At 41.5% G+C, this 20,028-nt stretch overlaps 2 protein-coding genes across 4 annotated transcripts in view; one reads left to right on the plus strand and one right to left on the minus strand.

Moving 5' to 3' along the window:
• b3gnt5a (UDP-GlcNAc:betaGal beta-1,3-N-acetylglucosaminyltransferase 5a) overlaps positions 1-18,866 on the plus strand; it is a 46,491-nt gene extending 27,625 nt beyond the window's left edge. For both annotated transcript variants that reach the window (XM_085990154.1, XM_085990153.1), the window contains one exon: positions 11,850-18,866. In XM_085990154.1, coding sequence (XP_085846280.1) covers positions 12,205-13,341 — 1,137 coding nt within the window. In that variant the 5' untranslated portion in view covers positions 11,850-12,204 and the 3' untranslated portion in view covers positions 13,342-18,866. The remainder of the gene's footprint in view (positions 1-11,849) is intronic.
• The window catches only part of mcf2l2 (MCF.2 cell line derived transforming sequence-like 2), a 469,404-nt gene that overhangs the window by 165,580 nt on the left and 283,796 nt on the right, over positions 1-20,028 (minus strand). The gene's annotated exons all lie outside the window — the stretch shown is intronic.

The following is a 20,028-nucleotide window of genomic DNA, read 5'->3' on the forward strand; positions in this document are numbered from 1 at the left end:
CCCACAATCAACAGATCAGATCAAAGCTCTGCAGTCCTGCCACGTCCAGTTGTGAATGGTGGTGGACCATTAAACAACTAACGGGAGGAGGCAGCTACATGAATATCCCCATCCTCAATGATGGTGAAGCCCAGCACGTGAGTGCAAAAGACAAGGCTGAAGCATTTGCAACCATCTTCAGCCAGAAGTGCCGAGTGGATGATCCATACCGGCCTACTCCCAAGGTCCCCGCCATCACAGAAGCCAGTCTTCAGCCAATTCGATTCACTCCACGTGATATCAAGAAACGGCTGAGCGCACTGGATACAGCAAAGTTTATGGGACCCGACGACATCCCAGGTATTGTGCTGAAGACTTGTGCTCCAGAACTAGCCGCGCCTCGAGCCAAGCTGTTCCAGTACAGCTACAACACTGGCATCTATCTGGCAATGTGGAGAACTGCCTAGGTATGTCCTGTCCACAAACAACAGGACAAATCCAATCCGACCAGTTACTGCCCCATCAGTCTACTCTCAATCATTAGCAAAGTGATAGAAGGTGTCAGCAACAGTGCTATCAAGCGGCACTTACTCACCAATAACTGGCTCACTCATGCCCAGTTTGGGTTCCACTAAGACCACTCTGCTCCCGACCTCATTATAGCCTTGATCCAAACATGGACAAAGGAGCTGAAATGCCGAGGTGAGGGTGACATCAAGGCAGCATTTGACAGAGTGTGGCATCAAGGAGCCCAAGTAAAACTGAAGTCAATTGGAATCGGAGGGGAAAACTCTCTCCATTGGCTGGAGTCTACCTAGCACAAAGGAAGATGGTTGTGGTGGTTGAAGGTCAATCATCACAGCCCCAGGACATCACTGCAAAAGTTCCTCAGGGCAGTGTCCTAGGCCCAACCATCTTCAGCTGCTTCATCAATGACCTTCCCTCCAACATAAGGTCAGAAATGGGGATGTTCGCTGATGACTGCAGTGTTGAGCGCCATTCACAACTCCTCAGATAATGAAGCAGTCCATGCCCGCATGCAACAAGATCTGGGTGACTTTCAGGCTTGGGCTGATAAGTGGCAGGTAACATTCGCATTGCAGAAGTGCCAGGCAATGACTGATCCCAACAAGCGAGAGTCTAACCTCTGCCCCTTGACATTCAATAGCATTACCATCGCCATATCCCCCACCATCAACATCCTGGGGGTCACCATTGACCAGAAACTTAACTGGACCAGCCACATAAATACTGTGGCAACAAGAGCAGGTCAGAGGCTAGGTATTCTGTGGCGAGTGTCTCACCTCCTGACTCCCCAAAGCCTTTTCTTCATCTACAAGCAACAAGTAAGGAGTGTGATGGAATACTCTCCACTTGTTGGAGCTGCACTCATCCAGGCAACACTCAAAGCTCGACACCATCGACAAAGCAGCCGGCTTGATTGGCACCCCATCCACCACCTTAAACATTCACTCCCTCCACCACCGGCGTACTGTGGCTGCAGTGTGTACCCTCTACAAGATGCACTGCAGCAAGGCTTCAGCAGCACCTCCCAAACCTGCAACCTCTTCCACCTATAAGGACAAGGGCAGCAGGTGCATGGGAACACCACCACCTCCAAGTCACACACCATCCTGACTTTGAAGTATATCGCCGTTCCTTCATTGTCGCTGGGTCAAAATGTTGGAACGAACTCCCTAACAGCACTGTGGGAGTACCTTCACCTCACGGACTGCAGCAGTTCAGGAAGGCGGCTCACCACCATCTACTCTAGGGCAATTATGGATGGGCAATAAATGCTGGCATTGCCAGTGACTCCCACATCCCATAAAAACAAATATTAAAAAAAAAAACTTAAGGGAGGCACATGGCTTAAAATCAGGCTGAACAATACTTAGAAAATGATGAGGAATATAGTGGGTATGTGAACAGGGAGACAAAAAAGCTAGCAGGTAATATAAAAGGACATAGGGGCATCTATAAGATGTAAAGAGTAAAAATAGAGGTTGGAACTGCTCAGGGATGAAAGTGTAGTGGAGATATTTTGTCCCAGTTTTTACAATCTATGGTAGCAGTTTTCATGACCTCAGACCATCCCAAAGTGCTTCACAGCCAATAATTACTTTGAAGTGTAATCACACTACTTTTGTAGACAAATGTAGCGGCCAGTTTGCACACAGCACGGTCCTACAAACAGCAATGAGATGAATGACCAGTTAATCCGTTTCAGTAGCATTGCTTGAGAGCTGAATGTTGGGTGAGATCAGGAGAACGTCCTGCTTTTCAAAAGCCACAAAGTGGGATTTGAAATCAATCTTTTGACTAAGGCCAGAATGCTACCACAGAGCCAAGCTGACAATTGCTGCACACCCTTTATCAAATGAGTCACTTACAAAATTGGTTATATACAGCTTGCATTTAACAAATGTATGCAGTCTGGTCTTGATCAACCCATGCATTTCTTAATGCTTACTCATTTTCATCTTGAACTAAGAGTTTGCCCACAACTGTCATTAGACAAACTGGCCTATAGTTTATTATTTCCTCCCTTGGATGTGCAAATAGCAGAAGAGGATGTGTGATAATTGTAGAAGAGCAATGTGTTCTGGGGGGAAGCAGAACACTAGGTAGGTAAGTCACTGGACCCTAATGGCATGCATTAGGGTTGTTGAATGATGTGAGGTAATGGCAGAGGCTCTTGCCACAATTGTTCACTCAAATATGCAAATTTAGAGGTGACTAGAGGGTAGCTTTTTTTCCAAGAAGGGATAAAAGGATGAACAGAACAAAAAGAAAAGCTAGGAATGGAATGATGCTGAAAGGTGTTCAAATACATTATTTCTTAAGTGACTGCATTAGATAAGGCTAACAGCATTTTGTGTTTTATAAAATGTGGGCATAAAGTACAAGAGTAAAGAGGTTATAATAAATTGCTACATTGCATTGGTTAGGCCACAGTTAAAGCACTGCAGTTTTAGGTACCCCATTTTATATAGAAATAATGTTAAAACCATGGAGAATCTACATACATCACTGGGATGATTTCAAATATAGGAAACTGTAGTTATGAGGAGAGACTTGAGATACTTGGAGTATTCCTGCTGGAAGCAGAGAAGACTAAGGAAATTTAAGAGGTTTTTAAAATAATGAAGCATTTTGATAGTGAATAGAGAAAGACCTTGTCTTCTGGTTGGGGAGTCGGTGATGAGATTTAGGAAATTTTTTAAAATGTAGGTAGATGTTAAGAGCATGGCATGCTTTGCCACAGGAAGTTGACTGAGACTAGGGTCCTGAATTTAAATAAAGGAGACTACGATGGTATGAGGCGCGAGTTGGGTAGGATTGATTGGGGAATGTCACTCAAAGGGTTGATGGTGGATGGGCAATGGCAAACATTCAGAGATTGCATGGATGAACGACAGAATTTGTTCATCCCAGTTTGGCATAAAAATAAAACAAAAAAGGTGACTCAACCGTGGCTAACGAGGGAAATTAGGGATAGCATAAGATCCAAAGAGAGGACATATAAATTGACCAGAAAAAGCAGTAAACCTGAGGATTGGGAGCAGTTTAGGATCCGACAAAGGGATTAATTAAGAGGGGGGGGAAAAGAGTAAGCTTTCAGGGAACATAAAAACTGAATGTAAAAGCTTTTATAGATATGTGAAGAGAAAAAGATTGGTGAAGTCAAACGTAGGTCCCTTGCAGTCAGAATCAGGGGAATTTATAATGGGGAACAAAGAAATGACAGACCAATTAAATACATACTTTGGTTCTGTCTTCACAAAGGAGGACACAAATAACCTCCCAAAGATGTCAGGGAACATAGGGTCTAATGAAAGGGAGGAACTGAAAGAAATCAGTATTTGTAGGGAAATGGTGTTAGGGAAATTGATGGGATTGAGGGCCGATAAATCCCCAGGGCCTGATAATCTATATCCCAGGGTACTTAAGGAAGTGGCCCTAGAAATAGTAGATGCATTGCTGGTCATCTTCCAGAACTCTCTAGACTCTGGAACAGTACCCATGGATTGGTGGGTAGCTAATGTTACCCCACTGTTCAAAAAGGGTGGTATGAAAAAACGAGGAATTACGAGGTAAGCCTGACGTCGGTAGTGGGGGAAATGCTAAGAGTCCATTATAAAGGATGTAATAGCAGAGCACTTGGGGGAAAAAAAGTGACCGGATCGGACAAAGGTCAACATGGATTTGCAAAAGGTAAATCGTGCTTGACTAATCTACTGGAATTTTTAGAGGATGTAACTGGTAAAATAGATAAGGGAGAACCAGTGGATGTGGTGTATTTGGATTTTCAAAAGGCTTTCGATAAGGTCCCGCATAAGAGATTAGCATGTAAAATTAAGGCACATGGGATTGGGGGCTAGGTATTGACTTGGATAGAGAACTGGTTGGCAGACAGAAAGCAAAGAGTTGGAATTAACGGCTGTTTTTCCTGAGTGGCAGGTAGTGACTAGTGGGGTTACTGCAGGGATCGGTCCTTGGACCCCAGCTATTCACAGTATATATATTAATGATCTGGACGAGGGAACTAGATGTAATATCTCCAAGTTTGCAGACGACACAAAGCTGGGTGGGCGTGTGTGCTGTGAAGAGGATGCCGAGAAACTCCAGTATGATTAGGACAAGTTGGGTGATTGGGCAGATGCAATATAACATGGATAAATGCGAGGTTATCCACTTTGGTGGCAAAAACAGGAAGGCAGATTATCTGAACGGCAATAGATTGGGAAAAGGGGAAGTGCAACGAGACCTGGGTGTCCTTGTGCACCAGTCGCTGAAGGTAAGCATGCAGGTGCAGTAGGCGGTTAAGAAGGCAAATGGTATGTTGGCCTTCATAGCGAGAGGATTTGAGTACAGGAACAAGGGTGTCTTGCTGCAGTTGTACAAGGCCTTGGTGAGACCACACCTTGAGTATTGTGTGCAGTTTTGGTTGCCTTATCTGAGGAAGGATGTTCTTGCCATGGAGAGTGCAGCGAAGATTCACCAGACTGATACCTGGGATGGCAGGAATGATGTACGAAGAGAGATTGGGTCGATTGGGCTTGTATTCGCTGGAGTTTAGAAGAATGAGGGGGGATCTCATTGAAACTTACAAAATTCTAACCGGACTAGACAGACTAGATGCAGGAAGGATGTTCCTGATGGTGGGGGAGCCCGGAACCAGGGGTCACAGTCTAAGGATAAGGGGTAAGCCATTTAGGACAGAAATGAGGAGGAATTTCTTCACCCACAGAGTGGTGAGCCTGTGGAATTCTCTACCACAGAAGGCAGTTGAGGCCAATTCATTAAATATATTCAAGAAGGAGTTAGATATATTTCTTAAGGCTAAAGGGATATGGGAAGAAAGCAGGGACAGGGTACTGAATTTGGATGATCAGCCATGATCTCATTAAATGGCAGAACAGGCTCAAGGGGCCGAATGGCCTCCTTATCTTCTATGTTTCTATGAGCCAAGGTTGATCATTTGGTTTGATTGAATGAGAGATATGCTGGTCATGAGGTTACAGATTGTTGTGGAGTACAATTCTGCTGATTATAGTGCCTCATGGATGCCCAGTGTTGAGCTGCTAGATTAATAATCTATCTGATTTAGCACCGTGGTAGTGTGAAGATGGGACTTGATCTCCACAAGAATTGTGTGGTGCTCACTCCTTCCTACCAATATTGTCATGGACAGAAGCATCTGCGAAAGGTAGATTAGTGAGGACAAGGTCAAGTAGGCTATTCCCTCATGTTGATTCTCTCGCCACCAGTAAGACCAGTCTGGCAGCTATGTTGTTCAGGTCTCGGCCAGCTTGGTCAGTTGTGATACTACCAAGCCACTTTTGGTGATGGGCATTGAAGTCCCCCACCCAGAGTAAATTCACTGACCTTGCTACCCTCAGTGATTCCTCCAAGTGGTGTTCAACATGGAGTACTGATTCATCGGAGGAGGGTGGTAGATAGTAATCGGTAGGAAGTTTTGTAGCCCATGTTTGACCTGAAGCCACAAGACTTCATTGGGTTGGAGTCAATGTTGAGGACTGTGGCCACTCTCACCTGACTATATACCACTGTGCCCCTGACTTCTAGTGGGTCTGTCCTGCTGGTGGGACAGGAGATACCTAGAGGATGGTAATGGATGAGTCTGGGATATTGGCTGATATTGTGTGTTTGTTTTCTGCTTAATGTTCAAAATAAAATTGCCATTGCATTGCAGCTTTGTTTCTATTTTGTCTCCCAGTGTTGTCTGGCTACACCATGACAATGAAAACTGCAGTCTGACTGTTTCCATAACACTTACTCAGCAATTCACGTTGTTCTGTAACAGTTCCTGGCTGTGTTTTTAGTACTTTTCCCTTTTTAAGTGGCTGTTAAAACTAAAGTCTCATTCAGTTGTACAGTAGATACAAAAAGCACTTCTGTTTTTTGCAAATAAATAATCATGGTATTTCACTGCAGTGCAAGTAATTGAATTAATACAAGAGCAAAACCAAACCGGCTGGAAAAATGTCAGTTCCTGCATATAATTATGAACTTGGGTTTGCCAAACAGTTGTGCAGTAAATGAAAAACAGCAGGAAGTTGTGTTCTTGGAGGTGTGAACATATTGCAGGCATTTTTAGTTTAAATTACTTTGCCACGTGCTAGTCAGAGTAGAAATAGAAGGATATTTCAGATGAATACGTGGCTAGAGGAATGGTGCAAGGGGGAGGGATTCAAATTCCTGGGACATTGCAACCGGTTCTGGGGGAGGTGGGACCAGTACAAACCGGACGGTCTGCACCTGAGCAGAACCGGAACCGATGTCCTTGGGGGAGTGTTTGCTAGTTCTCTGGGGGAGGGTTTAAACTAAAATGGCAAGGGGTTGGGAACCTGAGCAGGGAGACAGAGGAAAGGGAAACAAGGATAGAAGCAAAAGACAGGAAGGAGAAAAACAAAGGTGGCAGTCAGAGAAATCAAGGGTTTAAATCAAAAATGGCCATAGTAAATAATTCTAAATGGTCTAAGAGCATTAAAAAAAACAAGCCTGAAGGCTTTATGTCTTAATGCGAGGAGCATTCGTAATAAGTTGGATGAATTAGCAGCACAAATAGAGATAAATGAATATGATCTGATTGGGATTACGGAAACATGGCTCCAGGGTGACCAAGGCTGGGAACTCAACATACAGGGGTATTCAATATTTAGGAAAGATAGGCAAAAAGGAAAAGGAGGTGGGGTAGCATTGCTGGTTAAAGAAGGGATTAACACAATTGTAAGGAAAGATATTGGCTCTGATGTGGAATCTGTATGGGTAGAACTGAGAAATACCAAGGGGCAGAAAACGTTACTGGGAGTGGTCTATAGACCCCCAAACAGTAATGCGGTGGTTGGGGATGGCATTAAAAGGGAAATTAGACATGCGTGCAATAAGGGCACAGCAGTTATCATGGGTGACTTTAATCTACATATAGATTGGGCTAACCAAATTAGTAACAATACTGTGGAGGAGGAATTCCTGGAGTGTATACGGGATGGTTTCCTGGACCAATATGTCGTGGAACCAACTAGAGATCAGGCCATCTTAGACTGGGTATTATGTAATGAGAAGATTAATAGCAATCTTGTGCGAGGCCCCTTGGGTCAGAGCGATCATAATATGATAGAATTCTTCAAGATGGAGAGTGACGTAGTTGACTCAGACTAGGGTCCTGAATTTAAATAAAGGAAACTATGATGGTATGAGGCGAGAGTTGGGTAGGATTGATTGGGGAATGTCATTCAAAGGGTTGACGGTGGATAGGCAATGGCAAACATTCAAAGATCGCATGAATGAACTACAGAATCTGTTCATCCCAGTTTGGCATAAAAATAAAACACAAAAGGTGACTCAACCATAGCTAACGAGGGAAATTAGGGATAGCATAAGATCCAAGGAGAGGACATATAAATTGTCCAGAAAAAGCAGTAAACCTGAGGATTGGGAGCAGTTTAGGATTCAGCAAAGGAGGACAAAGTGATTAATTAAGAGGGGGGAAAATAGAGTATGAGAGTAAGCTTGCAGGGAACATAAAAACTGACTGTAAAAGCTTTTATAGATATGTGAAGAGAAAAAGATTGGTGAAGTCAAGCGTAGGTCCCTTGCAGTCAGAATCAGGGGAATTTATAATGGGGAACAAAGAAATGACAGACCAATTAAATACATACTTTGGTTCTGTCTTCACAAAGGAGGACACAAGTAACCTCCCAGAGGTGTCTGGGAACATAGGGTCTGATGAAAGGGAGGAACTGAAAGAAATCAGTATTTGTAGGGAAATGGTGTTGGGGAAATTGATGGGATTGAAGGCTGATAAATCCCCAGGACCTGATAATCTACATCCCAGGGTACTTAAGGAAGTGGCCCTAGAAATAGTAGATGCATTACTGGTCGTCTTCCAAAATTCAATAGACTCGAACAGTACCCATGGATTGGAGGGTAGCTAATGTTACCCCGCTATTCAAAAAAGGTGGTAGAGAGAAAACGGGGAATTATAGACTGGTAAGCCTGACATCGGTAATGGGGAAATTGCTAGAGTCCATTATAAAAGATGTAATAGCAGAGCACTTGGGAAAACAGTGACAGAATCGGACAAAGTCAACATGGATTTACAAAAGGTAAATCGTGCTTGACTAATCTACTGGAATTTTTTGAGGATGTAACTGGTAAAATAGATAAGGGAGAACCAGTGGATGTGGTGTATTTGGACTTTCAAAAGGCCCTGCATAAGAGGTTAGCGTGTAAGGTTAAGGCACATAGGATTGGGGGCAAGGTATTGACTTGGATAGTGAACTGGTTGGCAGACAAAGCTAAGAGTTGGAATGAACGGGTCTTTTTCCGAGTGGCGGGCAGTGACTAGTGGGGTACTGCAGGGATCGGTCCTGGGACCCCAGCTATTCACAGTATATATTAATGATCTAGACGAGGGAATTGGATGTAATATCTCCAAGTTTGCAGATGACACAAAGCTGGGTGGGAGTGTGTGCTGTAAGGAGGATGCAGAGAAACTCCAGTGTGATTTGGACAGGTTGGGTGATTGGGCAGAAGCATGGCAGATGCAATATAATGTTGATAAATGCGAGGTTATCCACTTTGGTGTCAAAAACAGGAAGGCAGATTATTATCTGAATGGCAATAGATTGGGAGAAGGGGAAGTGCAACGAGACCTGGGTGTCCTTGTGCACCAGTCGCTGAAGGTAAGCATGCAGGTGCAGCAGGCAGTTAAGAAGGCAAATGGTATGTTGGCCTTCATTGCGAGAGGGTTCAAGTACAGGAACAAGGGTGTCTTGCTGCAGTTGTACAGGGCCTTGGTGTGACCACACCTGGAGTATTGTGTGCAGTTTTGGTCGCCTTATCTGAGGAAGGATGTTCTTGCCATGGCGGGAGTTCAGCGAAGATTCACCAGGCTGATACCTAGGATGGCAGGAATGACGTATGAGGAGAGATTGGGTCGATTGGGCTTATACTCGCTGGAGTTTAGAAGAATGAGGGGATCTCATTGAAACTTATAAAATACTAACGGGACTAGATGGACTGGATGCAGGAAGGATGTTCCCGATGGCCGGGGAGTCCAGAACCAGGGGTCACAGTCTAAGGATAAGGGGTAGGCCATTCAGGACAGATGAGGAGGAATTTCTTCACCCAGAGAGTGGTGAACCTGTGGAATTCTCTACCACAGAAGGCAGTAGATGCCAATTCATTAAATATATTCAAGAAGGAGTTAGATATATTTCTTAAGGCTAAAGGGATATAGAGAGAAGGCAGGGACAGGGTACTGAATTTGGATGATCAGCCATGATCGCATTGAATGGCGGAGCAGGCTCGAGGGGCCGAATGGCCTACTCCTGCTCCTATCTTCTGTGTTTCTATGACATTGTCTGCAATTTTTAAACATGACTGAAGCTGATTTTATAATATTTGGCCTAGCTCCTACAGCCTCGGGGTCTAACCGCCGGTGGGCTGACGAGCTTAAAACTTCTGGATTTTGTTAGCCACTTAGTCTGGTTTTTAGTACTTGCTGGTCTAATGAAGCCAAATAAAAGTAATAAGCAGGTGACAATGTAATCTAGGCATGTCACTTCAATTCTGCCATCGTGGCTTTTATTGCAGGCATAGTGACCAAATGCCACAGCCATTCTCCACATGTTTCCCCTTCGCTATAGATTCACAGGAAAACTGGTGGCATGATTTACAAGTAAAGTGAGTGTGCTACTTTCTGAAGACCTTTGAAAGGACCCTTGACTTTGTTCTAAAATAAGCTTGGAGGTAAGGAAGAGTTAGCTCTTCCTTGATAGCTTCTTGCATGGGGTTGGGGGCAGAATTGATAAGAGAAAGAAATACTTCCAGGATGAATTGAGTGGTCCTGGTTGGGAGAGTAACCAAAATAATTTTTCATCTTTCCTAACTACAATCTGGAAATCTCCCTCAATGGAAACCAATTTAAAAATAAAACATATTAATTGAATTGCTGTTTATGGGAGATTGCTGGTGCAGATGGCTCCCACATTTGCTTGCATAAGTTATTGTACTCCTTTGTAAAGTTGCTGTGATAAGACAAGGTATAAATGAAATTTGGCCTGCTCTTAAACTGAAGGCAGTGGATAAAGAGAACTAAGGTTTCAAATACATAAATTTCTTGAAAATATGAGTGCAAGTAGATAGACTTTTTTTTTAATGGTCTAATAGGACCTTGGGTTTCAGAGAAAGAGGCATATACAAAAGCAAAATATGCTTGTACAGGGCCTTGGTTAGGCTACACTGAAGAGTGCTGTGTGCAGTTCTGTATTATAGAAAGGGCATGAAAGCCATAAAGAGTGTACAGTGAAAATTTAACAGGATAATACCAGGGATAAGAATCTATAGTTGAGAAAATTGATGTGCTACTAGGACTATGACTACTAGAACAGGGAAAGCTAAGAGAGTTTGAGGTTTTTTAACACTGAAGGGTTTTAATGGGGGTGAATAGCGTAAGACTATTTCTCTGATTGGGGAGTCACTGACAAGGGGTCATCAATATATGGTTTTCACTACATTTATATATGAAAATTATTTGCAAACGACACATTATTAAGACTATGGGGTTACCTTTCCAAAACTGAATAGCCACCTGACACTCGTCGTCTAAACTCGGAAGTGAAAAATGCTCATTTGGTCTACTGGCATGTGTTCAACAGTACCCAAACATAGTGACTGCCTACAAGTGACAAGATCCGAATCACTTGTTGGGGCCTCTCGTAACTGCTCTTGGAATTAGAGTTGATAATTTAGGTAAACTTGTAATTAGGCCAAGGGTGTCCGGAGTACACCCCATAGTCCACATGTGGACTGTGAACTTTAGCTATCCAGATTGCAAAGCTACACCAGTCTAAAACAGTTCAACATCTCACCTCATTGATTTCATTAAGTTGACAGTGGTGAGCCTATAATGCATGCATGAACTACATTTTGCTTATGGAGGCAATACTAGGGACAGTAGCAGCTTGGAGGGAGGCTAAAGCGATGACTCTAACTCTCTGTCCGTTTGTCTGCAAAGGGATGCCACGGAACAAGCCGAGAGCACGTGTTATTTTTGCATTTATATAGTGCCTTTCACGACCACCGGATGTCTCAAAGCGCTTTACAGCCAGCCAATTAAGTACTTTTGAAGTGGAGTCACTGTTGTAAGGTGGGGAAACACGGCAGTCAACATGTATTCATGCAGGAGATATTTTGGAAAAACTAAAACCTGGTCCATTTATATCGTGAATTAAACTTTTCATACTAATTTTTTTCTACTTTTGTGGTACTACAAACTTTTATAAATTCTTTTATATGTGATGCACTGTGTAAATTAATTATTGTTTACTTCACAGGTTCTGTGATGTGCTGGAATGATTCAGAAGCAAAATGGTATGATTAAAAGTTGCAACAAAATGAAGACTGTTGACATGGACTCTGTTCTTTGATTTTTCACATGGCCTCGTTTTTGTTCCTGGGAGTGAAGGAACTGGGATGCAGCATATGCTCATAGCTCGAAGAACAGCAGGCGATGATTCCCTGGTTTATATAACTTAATTTACATCCAGTTTTACGTGTTGGATAGAATTCTACAACAGTAGATCTGTTTGGTTGTATCCGCTATGCAAGACGTCACCAAGGTCTCAGGAAGCAAAGCACATAAACATCCTAAATTCATCTTGGCTGTCAAATAAAAACTAAAATTGCAAGATGACTACTGTATACAGAAAAGGAAGAAAACGGCAGTTCCTACAGTTAGTTTTTACTTGTTTTTTCTTCTCCCTTGTCCTAATTTATTGGGAGCAGCTGGATTCAAATGTCGTTAGTCATGTGAAGTCTTACTCATACAGATATCTCCTCAATAGGTACAGGTTTCTGAATGATAGCCTGACTCTGAATAAGGAGACAGCAGCTAACCTTTACAATTACCAGTACTTGATAAAACATGAAAACAAATGCCAAGATCAGGACGTGTTGCTCCTTCTGTTTGTGAAGTCCTCTCCTGAAAACCGTCCTCGGCGGGATGCTATTCGTCAGACGTGGGGCAACGAACACTATATAAATTCAGAGTTAAAGGCCACTATAAAAGTGATTTTTGTTTTGGGAGTACATAAAGATCCCTCCCAAAGAGACCTTGTACAGAATAGGTTACTGATGGAAGATGAACAACATTCTGACCTTATCCAGCAGGATTTCGATGATGACTTTCGCAACCTTACATTGAAACTAATCTTCCAGTTCAAGTGGGCAAATGCTTTCTGCCAAAATGCTAAATTTGTTATGTCCTCTGATGATGACGTTTTTGTACACACTCCAAATCTAGTAAACTACCTGCGACAGCTGGATAAAGGGATAAGTAATTTCTGGATCGGTCGAGTGCACCGAGGTGCACCCCCTGTAAGAAGCAAAGAAAGCAAGTACTATGTTTCTTATGAAATGTATCAGTGGCCTGCTTATCCAGATTATACAGCAGGTGCTGCGTATGTTGTGTCCCAGGATGTGGCAGTGAAAGTCTATGAGGCCTTACTGACTCTAAACAGCAGCCTTTATATAGATGATGTTTTTATGGGTATATGTGCCAAAAAGATGGGAGTACCACCTCAACATCATGTGTATTTTGCTGGTGAAGGAAAGGCCCCTTATCATCCTTGCATTTATAGCCAAATGATGACCTCTCATGGCCATGTGAAAGATATCCACCATTTGTGGAGGGAGGCTACACATGCAAAAGTGACTTCTCTCTCCTCTGGATTTTGGGGACAACTTTACTGTCGACTGGTCAAAGTGTTTCTTCTCTGCAAACCATACTACGTAGATACATATCCTTGTATTGCTGCATTTTCCTAGTACAGTAATTACATGAAAAAATAACAGCACTGAGTTTTTTTCTTGGGCGGGGGGGAAATAAAGACCCCAAAAGGAGCAGTTGTAATTTAGAACCAGCTGACCTGTAACTATTCTTGCCAGTGTTTTTTGTCTCTCCGTATTATAACATTTATTTTTCAAAATTAAGTACAAGGCACTGAGTATCAACAGGTTTTTACAATTTGGCAAACTAAAGGATTAAAGACTTGTGAATAATGGGGACTTGTACCAGTCACTGCTGGTATATTTTTCCAGGAGCTATGTCTGCAAAGATCTAGTTGGGAGAAATGGTGAGCAGTGAACAAATGTAGGGAGATTTAATGGCATCATCTGGCCACCCCTGATGATGATCCTGCCATGAAGCATTTCACCAACTAGCCTATAAATTCTAAATTGTACACGATACCTTTTCACTGATGTAATGAGCAGAATTTAATACCGCTGCCTAACTGCACAAAACTTGGTCAGAATAAAGCTAGGCTTACTCAGGTTACATTTTGTGCCTAGTAACAATTTGCTGATCAATAACTTTTGTATTAACTTGATTAACATTTGCATCCTGGATACTTCAAGTAACTGTCCTTTTCATTTGCAGGACTACAAAATGTAAATTTTCTTTGGGGTGAGTGTTAATTTACAAAATTTAAATTCCATTACATTTTTTAAGCCCGTTGGTACTTTACAAATTTAATATCCAGTAAGTGTTCCTGCTAAAATTAAAACCCATTAAATTTATCCATGAAATGTATGGACTTCATTGGTAAATATCAGAGTATTGTGGCCTGTATACTTGACTAAATCTGTTTTTTAAATTGCTGAAAAATAAATTGTTTAAATGGCATGTACAAACCGGTCAGATTCATTGAGGGATATTGGGACATTGTGTGCCAAGCTGTTCGAAATGTTGTATTGTACATGCTCGTTGCTTTGATATCTACATGTAGTAAAATGATAGCTAAATATTTCTGATAAATGTACATAGGTTTTTTTTTCCATAGTTTACAAATTTGAGCCAAAGGTTTATGTAAAGAGCCAATGGCACTTGGAAAAGTCTCAATTTGCTTTCTAAATAAAACCGAGCTATTTCTGTAAAACAAATTAAAGGGAGGGAAGAGAAGTGTATTGCAATTTCTGCTAGTTTTGTTTTCCCACTGCGCCATCATATTTTCTCTTCATTGAGGAGAGCTGGGCAGTCTGGGTCACTAACTTCTTGACTGCCATCAATGCTACACTGCAATTGGTCATGGCAGAAGGGCTGCAATTTGAAGTACAGTAAGTTTTTGTGCCTGTAAAGATGAGAGTTTGTGCATTCCAAGTAATGGACATCCCAGAGATGTGAATTTGTAAACTTTCAGATTAGGCTTGGAAGTTGTTGAACTAGTTTATCGCCTTGCCTCTTTGATATAGCTTACAGGATATCTGAGATTTTATGTCTTAAAACACTTTGCATTTTGGAAAAACTCGACAACATTTTGTGTACAAATTTTCTACTGATGCATGTCTTACACTGTAGATGAAGGTTGCCTACAAGCAACCTGATTACAAACTGATGTCATTTTTTAAAGTTCAAAGGTAAAGTACTGATGTGAATTAAGTTCGCTGGTGAGTTGATGACAAAACGTAATTAACACCGTCAAATGTTTATTGATTTTATATTCGAAATGGTGTTTCTTTATAATCTGTGCTTCTAAAACTCAAGTATACTAAATGTCTAACATCCTAATGTGCTATGAATACACTTCCTACTTGTTTCCTTATCTTAATCCTAAGCCACCAGCAAGCTTGTTTCACATCCTGTTATTCTGTTAGTTCCTCAAGTAGCTCTGATTAACAAGACCTGCAAATTTCTCTTATCAGCGTGCAACTAGTCCTAGTCATTTGAGTAAACCCTTCGTTTTGCAACCCATTCTCCTCCTGTTGTTAACTACACCATTTTGCCTTTAATTTGAATGAGGAATTTCAGTGCAGTTGAGGGGAGTGACCAACCCATTCTTTAGGGAGAAAGAATCAACGTGGCAGTATAAATGCTGGTGCTCTGTACACTTAACTCCCACCCAGTACAACTATATAGTCCTCCAGGTTTAAAAAGTTGAATCTGAGTGCAGAGGCACTTCACTAACCAATGCAAATTCCCAGTTTTTCCTGTGCTCTCCACACCACGCACCCCCCCCCCCCCCCCCCCCTGCCCGTCAGACTTTTAATTTTTCCTAACCCTCTTGACCATCTCTCTAACTGAGACTTTGTGATTTACATGGTCTTTGCATTTTCTGTTCGATTAGAAGTCACACAGTGCACTCACTACCTCCTATTTTTTCCCGCACGTATAATTGAGTTTTAAGACTGAAGTTGGTTCTCTGTCTTGCTCTCATTAAATTAAAGTTTGAAATGAACCAAGCACTCCTGCTTTAACAAAGATAATTCAAGTTTTGCAAGCCTTCAATGTGTTTCTGATTGAATCTTGCCATAACTGTCAGTGACCCTGGAAAGTAACAAATGTTACCACACCTTTCAATAGCTCTTTATCCTGGGGCGTGTAGACATTTTTGGCAAACTAAATCAAATTCTATGGCATGAGCATGGATTTTACAACAAGTTTATGGGATTTGAGGGCATCTTGATATTTAAAAAAAATGTGCTAAATTGACTTTTTTGTGTTTTTTTTTAAAACGACACTGTGATTGGCCTACATAGCCCCAAGTACTGCTTTGCTGTAATCAATGTCTCAATGCCTGGTTGTCTCATTTGCCCAGGTGGAGTTAGGTGCCAAGTAACCAGTTACCTGAGTCTGATTGACATAGTTTTCTAATGCCCCATTGATGTGCAGTTTGTTAACTCTGCATGTCTTTCATACTTGACTTGCTAAATTGGACTGAGTTTCTGCAAAGCCAGTTGATATAAACTCTCATCACGGCCTTTGTTTTGATTGCAGGCGACCAGCTTCTTATATTTACACTGCTGAATCTCTAATATTTCAGTCGCAGGCTTGTACAAAAAGAAACTGGTTCTACTGGTCTACTGTGTGGATAAAAGCAGGATTTAGCAGCGTAAATGCTCAGAGCTGGTTTCCTAGATTCAAAACAAGGCCACAATAAAAAAAAGTTCAATGGACTGAGATCAGTTATGTTAATTAATTCCCATACATTTTACTTGCAGATGAATTGTGCAATATATGAAAGAGGATTAGGATATTGTTGTCCAGTGACACTATTTGGATTCGGAGCATTTGGTAATGGGGCCCCAATGCAATACAAGGGGGGAAAGCAGGGCAAGGGAAAGGAGAGCAATTCTGCAGCGCTTTCTGTTGTGCAGTACTAAGGGCCCTGTCTAAATGATATAGGTGATTGAATGTAAATGCTCAGCTGTACAAACAGCACTGTAAATGGGGACCATCATGTTTGAGTTGGTGTGATGGTATGACACCAGGATTTTGTGGTTCTAAAAGCTAACCAAGATGGATTTAAGAATTTAAATATATCTTCACACTTGTGAAAGCAAGTGTAAAGGTTTACTTGAAACATGGATGTGATTTTTTTCTTTCCTCTGGAAGCTCAGCTTGTGAGTGAAAGTGAAGTTTCACCACCTGTTTTAACACACAATGTAGAACTAAAATCTATCTTGCCCTAAAATTTGCCAAGTTGCACCATTATGTTGTTCACAATGGGTTTGCCCATATGATCTGATAAGTTAAGTTAAAGTTCTTGATATATTCCTATTAAACATCTCTGCTTTACTGTTTTTAAACATTCTATTGCAATTTTATAGGTTTTCCTGACTGATTTTTTTCTGGTTTTGAGCCATTTGTATGTATCACCTGGTTAGAGAACAGTTGAAATAGTAAGTTTTTTTTGTGTGCTTTTTTTAATATTTAAAAAAAGCAATTGCACAAATGGCTTGTAGTAATTGCTGTTCTCCTTCGCCAACAAGCGATTTAGTAAATCTAGATGTGTATTTAAGGAAATTCATATCCATTTTGTTAATTTAATTCAAACTAAAATCTGCTTGATCCATTACAGTTAGACATCCTATTTTTTTAATGGATTCATTCATATACTTCAGAAATAATTTCTGAAGACAAGGTGGAGCAGGGGATTACAATACTCCCTTTCCACCATTCCTGAAATGAGTTTGGGCAGACTTTATCCAGTTACTGCAGAGTGGTTCACTCCAATAAAATTGGCATCTTCACTCGGGACACAAAATTAAATGGTGCAGGACGTAAAAAAATATACATTGGTGCAGTAAGGGGTGCACTTTCGATTTTTGAGTTGGGCAGTTTAGAGGGACTTTTGCTATGCCTGCTCAATGAGTGCTTAATGCTGCCGGAAATGTTTCATTCTTCAGTACTGGCATCCTTTGCCTTACAAAATAATTCACTCCTGCTTTTTTTTTAAAAATGGTTATAGAATAAATTGGACCTATATTTTCATAAATGCTGGGTCTATTAATTTGATGGATGATGTATTGGGAAAAGTATGCAGTTTGGATAATGTTTTAGATCATCAATATCCAACCTACACTTGCCAAAATAGTACAATCTCTTTTAAATGTTCACTAACTAAAGTTGCCTTGGATAAGGCCTTTTGTAACTTTTCTCCCATGTTGTATTCACAAGTGGAAATTTTGTTGCTATTTGGATAGTGGGGACAGGACACCATGTGAGGATTTCTCTCGTTTCTTGCCCAAAAAGGGCCCATGGGTAATATAAAATGGGAACATATCAGTCAAAAACAAAATTAATACCTCAAACATTAAAACAAATCTCTCCAATCCTCGTAGATTCAGATTATCTGTGCCTACTTTGCAGTTTTTAAAAGTGAATAAATCTGGGACAAGAACTATTTAAATTTAAAAAGTGACAATTTTAGCATTTCCTAAAATATTCCCACAAATGTTGATCCTTTTTTAAAAAAAAAAAACGATTGATTGATTGTATTCTCCAAATAAGCTTAAATTTTATTACCTTAAATTTAATGGCTGTACATAAATCCCTTTTAAGCTATGTTACTAGTAAAGGAATATCTTTTATCCCCACATAGCAGTTTACTGCTAACTGGGTGGAGATGGGTAGAGGGGCTGTACTCCTAACATGGGAGGATTGATTCGGTACTTGTGACCTACCTCACCCGAGGTTTTCCATGGATAGCTCGGACTCTTCAGCTCGACAATTTGACAGTTTTTTTAAAGCCAATGTAGTTTTTACAGTAGCACAAGTGTTCTGAAATGCAGTGGCACTATTTAAAGGTTTGTCTAGCTGTGTTGTTTGAAATGTGTACTTTACCTCCTGCAGAACTTTTACTACATTGTAAACCTGCTTCTGGATGATGTATTTAAACTGAAATGAAAGGGTTTGCTGTTTTTGTTATATACTTGTGTTGCAAGTCTCATGCTAGTTTTGCACCTGTTTAAATTTTCTAGCTCATCTAGAAAATATATTTTTGTATGTTGACATTTTCAATGTTTTCTGGATATTTTTGTCTGAAAAAAATAAAGTTGTATAAAATATCAAATTGTCTTTTCTAGATATCTTCAATGTTTGATCCAAGTTCTGCATGGTGATTTTATTAACATTTTTGACGATTATGACTTTTCACAAGTAACTTAAATCTCATTTGATTATCCATAGCACTGATGTTGTTTTCTTTAGCTTTCCAATCTGTACAAATGTGAGATGTGGGAGCCGGTGAACCCCATTGAGGCTCATGGTGATTACGTCTGTGACAAGTGTCTGCTGCTACAGGAACTCCAGCTCCGTGTTGATGAGCTGGAGTCTGAGCTTCAGACACTGCGACACATCAGGGAGGGGGAGAAGTACCTGGACTCTATCAGGAGGTGGTCACACCTATGAAGTTAATTAATTCAGATGTAGCCCATGGTCAGGGACAGGACGGTGAGACTACGAGTGAGGCAGGTACGGGGATCCAGGAGGTAGAGCTGGAGGAGCCGCAGCCCTTGCTCTTGTCCAACAGGTTCGAGGTTCTTACTCCCTGTGGGGACAGGAGCAGGGACTGCAGGGAGGATGAGCAACCTGGCCACAGCACTGTGGAATGGGGGGCCATTCAAGAGGGGGGAGTAAATAGAAATGTTGTAGTGGTAGGGGATAGTATTATTAGGGGGATAGATAGTTCTCTGCAGCCGAGAGCGAGAGTCCCGAAGGCTGTGTTGCCTACCCGGTGCCAGGGTTAAGGACATCTCCTCTGGGCTGGAAAGAAACTTGCAGTGGGAGGGGGTGGATCCAGTTGTCGTGGCCCATGTTGGTACAAACGACGTAGATAGGACTAGGAAGCTGGTTCTGTTAAAGGAGTATGAGCAGCTAGGGGTCAAATTTAAAAAAAAAACAAAAAAAACAGAAGCTCAAGGGTAATAATCTCTGGATTATTACCTGAGCCACAAGCAAATTTGGCTAGGATAAATAAAATTAGAGTTAAATGCGTGGCTCGAAGACTGGTGTGGGAGAAATGGGTTTTGCTTCCTGGGACACTGGCACCAGTACTGGGGCAGGAGGGAGCTGTTCCGTTGGGACGGGCTTCACTTGGCCAGTGCTGGGACTAGAGTCCTGGCGGATCATATAACTAGGGCTGTAGAGAGGGCTTTAAACTAACTAGTGGGGGGGAGGTTCCTAGAGAGCAAATAATAAAAATGACAACAGAGAAGGTCATAGGTAGCAGTGGG

The sequence above is a fragment of the Somniosus microcephalus genome, chromosome 6 (genome assembly GCF_052327205.1).
Source record: "Somniosus microcephalus isolate GS21.2 chromosome 6, FLI_Smic_1.0, whole genome shotgun sequence".
NCBI lineage: Eukaryota > Metazoa > Chordata > Chondrichthyes > Squaliformes > Somniosidae > Somniosus > Somniosus microcephalus.